Genomic DNA, 1955 nt, shown 5'->3' with positions numbered 1-1955 from the left:
TTTTTTTTTTTTTTTTTTTTTAAAGAAAAAAATTCGAGAATGTGGTGTTTGATTCCGCGTGATTCGTCGTGAAATTTATTTCGAAAACCCTAATTTTTGTGTTTTGTTTTTTCTTTGGGGATAGGATGTTGTTTTCTGCTATGTCCATCGAGAGATGAAGCAGATAAGTTGGTCAATGCTTGCCATAACAAGAAGACATTGCCTGGGGTAACTCTTTTTTTCTTTTTTTTTTTAATAATAATTTCTCTGACATTTTTTTTTTTTTTGGAATTTTAATTTTATTTTCTCAGATGCTTGAATGTGATTGATGTTTCTGTAGTGTTTTCTCTAATAATTGAATTTTCAACATTTGTTTTCAAGTCAGGTTTTAGAATCTCGAGGTTTTCTCAAAGGAAAAAAAAAATTTAAAAATGATTACTATTAGTACTAATCTGATTTTTGGTGCTGCATTATATGTACTTGTCTTCGTTTCTGTTTAATTCCAGAATAGGCAAATTGTGATTTCGATACATGTTTTGAAAGAAGCGTTTCTTTTCTATTTAGGTGAACATTAATTTTTTTTCCTTTAGGTCGAATCAGAATCTACTAATCTTTTGATTTGACAGTCAAGTTTTGTTGGAATCTTTATGAACATTGTTTTGTAATGTTACCTTCAAACCCAAGAAACTGCGATCAATGGTGAAATGTGATCAATGCGTAAACTCTAGAGAAAAACACTTACATTGAAGCAAAAGTGTTAGGTTGATACTTGTTTCTTATGAAAACCTGAAAAATCTTGGGAAAAATTGCGACGTTGAGAGTGTGGCTTTTATTGGGATGACTTCTCTCTGTGTGTCGTGTGTGTGTGTGTGTATGTTTTAACATCTTGAACATTGGTGTTTCGATTTTTTCTTCGGTCTTTTGTCGATAACGTTTTCAGGATGCTTAGATCCTTGCTTGTTTCTGACTAACTTTTTANTTTCTTTCGATTGGGCATTTGGGTCTACCAATGTCTTGGTCAAGATAGCGTCAGGCGCATTCGCTGGGGCATTTGCTACAGCTTTAACTAACCCTGTTGAAGTTGTGAAGGTAAGATGAAACCTCAATTATCGGTTTTGATTCTGTGTACTAGATCTCTTTTTTTGGTTTTTTAAGACACATATCAGTTTGCCTTTCGTTAGGTTAGGTTGCAGATGAATCCGANTTTTTGCTCAGGCATCTAGTCTATTGCAAGTAAAGTATGCAGATGGCGAGTTGGAAAGGCTAGGTATATAGTGATTTCAAGTGCTTCTGTATTTCTCTATTTTTGACCCTTTGTTATCATCACAATTGATGGATGTATTTGTTTACTGTAATANAGAAGTGCGGGAAATAGTCTCTAAAGAAGGCATAGGAGCTTTATGGAAAGGAGTTGGTCCTGCCATGGCCAGAGCTGCAGCACTAACTGCCTCACAACTTGCAACATATGATGAAGCCAAACGGGTAAATGTTCTAAGACTACTATTTATTGATTCAAATAAAGGTGCTGCTTTCTAACATTCCAGCTTCTAAAGTTTATTGTAATTGCAGATTCTGGTTAAACAAACTTCTTTAGAAGAAGGGTTTCATCTTCATTTGTGGTAAAAGTTTAACAGCCATTTATTACTGTTTCTTTGTCTGGCAAAATCAATTGATGCACCAAAACTTACTCAATCTAGCACTTGAGGAATGAAGCTCAAGTGTGGTTGCAGGTGTAGTAAGCACTCTGATAACCGCGCCCATGGACATGATTAAAACCCGCTTGATGTTGCAGCAAGGTTCCGAAAGCACCAGAATCTACAGAAACGGGTTTCACTGCGGTTACAAGGTAATGTGATCTAGTCCTTCTTTTATACATTTTTACTGGACATTGCTTGTTTGCTTTTGCTGAACGTTAATGGGTAATGATTCTTCAGGTCGTTCGGAAAGAAGGACCTCTAGCACTTTACAAAGGGTGA

General features: G+C 35.4%; 1 protein-coding gene and 1 long non-coding RNA gene across 4 annotated transcripts in view; both read left to right on the top strand.

The window, feature by feature from the left end:
- LOC104714946 (RNA-binding protein BRN1) overlaps window positions 1-1955 on the top strand; it is a 21205-nt gene that overhangs the window by 6368 nt on the left and 12882 nt on the right. For both annotated transcript variants that reach the window (XM_010432414.2, XM_010432410.2), the window contains exons 2-3: window positions 125-207; window positions 1195-1246. In XM_010432414.2, coding sequence (XP_010430716.1) covers window positions 125-207; window positions 1195-1246 — 135 coding nt within the window. The remainder of the gene's footprint in view (window positions 1-124; window positions 208-1194; window positions 1247-1955) is intronic.
- LOC104714943 overlaps window positions 1345-1955 on the top strand; it is a 7495-nt gene continuing 6884 nt past the window's right edge. Inside the window, exons 1-3 of one of the 2 annotated variants that reach the window (XR_755905.2) lie at window positions 1345-1461; window positions 1549-1598; window positions 1677-1709. This is a non-coding gene — a long non-coding RNA (uncharacterized LOC104714943). Of the gene's footprint in view, window positions 1462-1532; window positions 1599-1676; window positions 1710-1955 lie in introns of both variants that reach the window. The other variant, XR_002034481.1, reaches the window with a different exon arrangement.

The sequence above is a fragment of the Camelina sativa genome, chromosome 2 (genome assembly GCF_000633955.1).
Source record: "Camelina sativa cultivar DH55 chromosome 2, Cs, whole genome shotgun sequence".
Classification (NCBI taxonomy): domain Eukaryota; kingdom Viridiplantae; phylum Streptophyta; class Magnoliopsida; order Brassicales; family Brassicaceae; genus Camelina; species Camelina sativa.
This window is presented reverse-complemented; position numbering and strand designations above follow the sequence as displayed.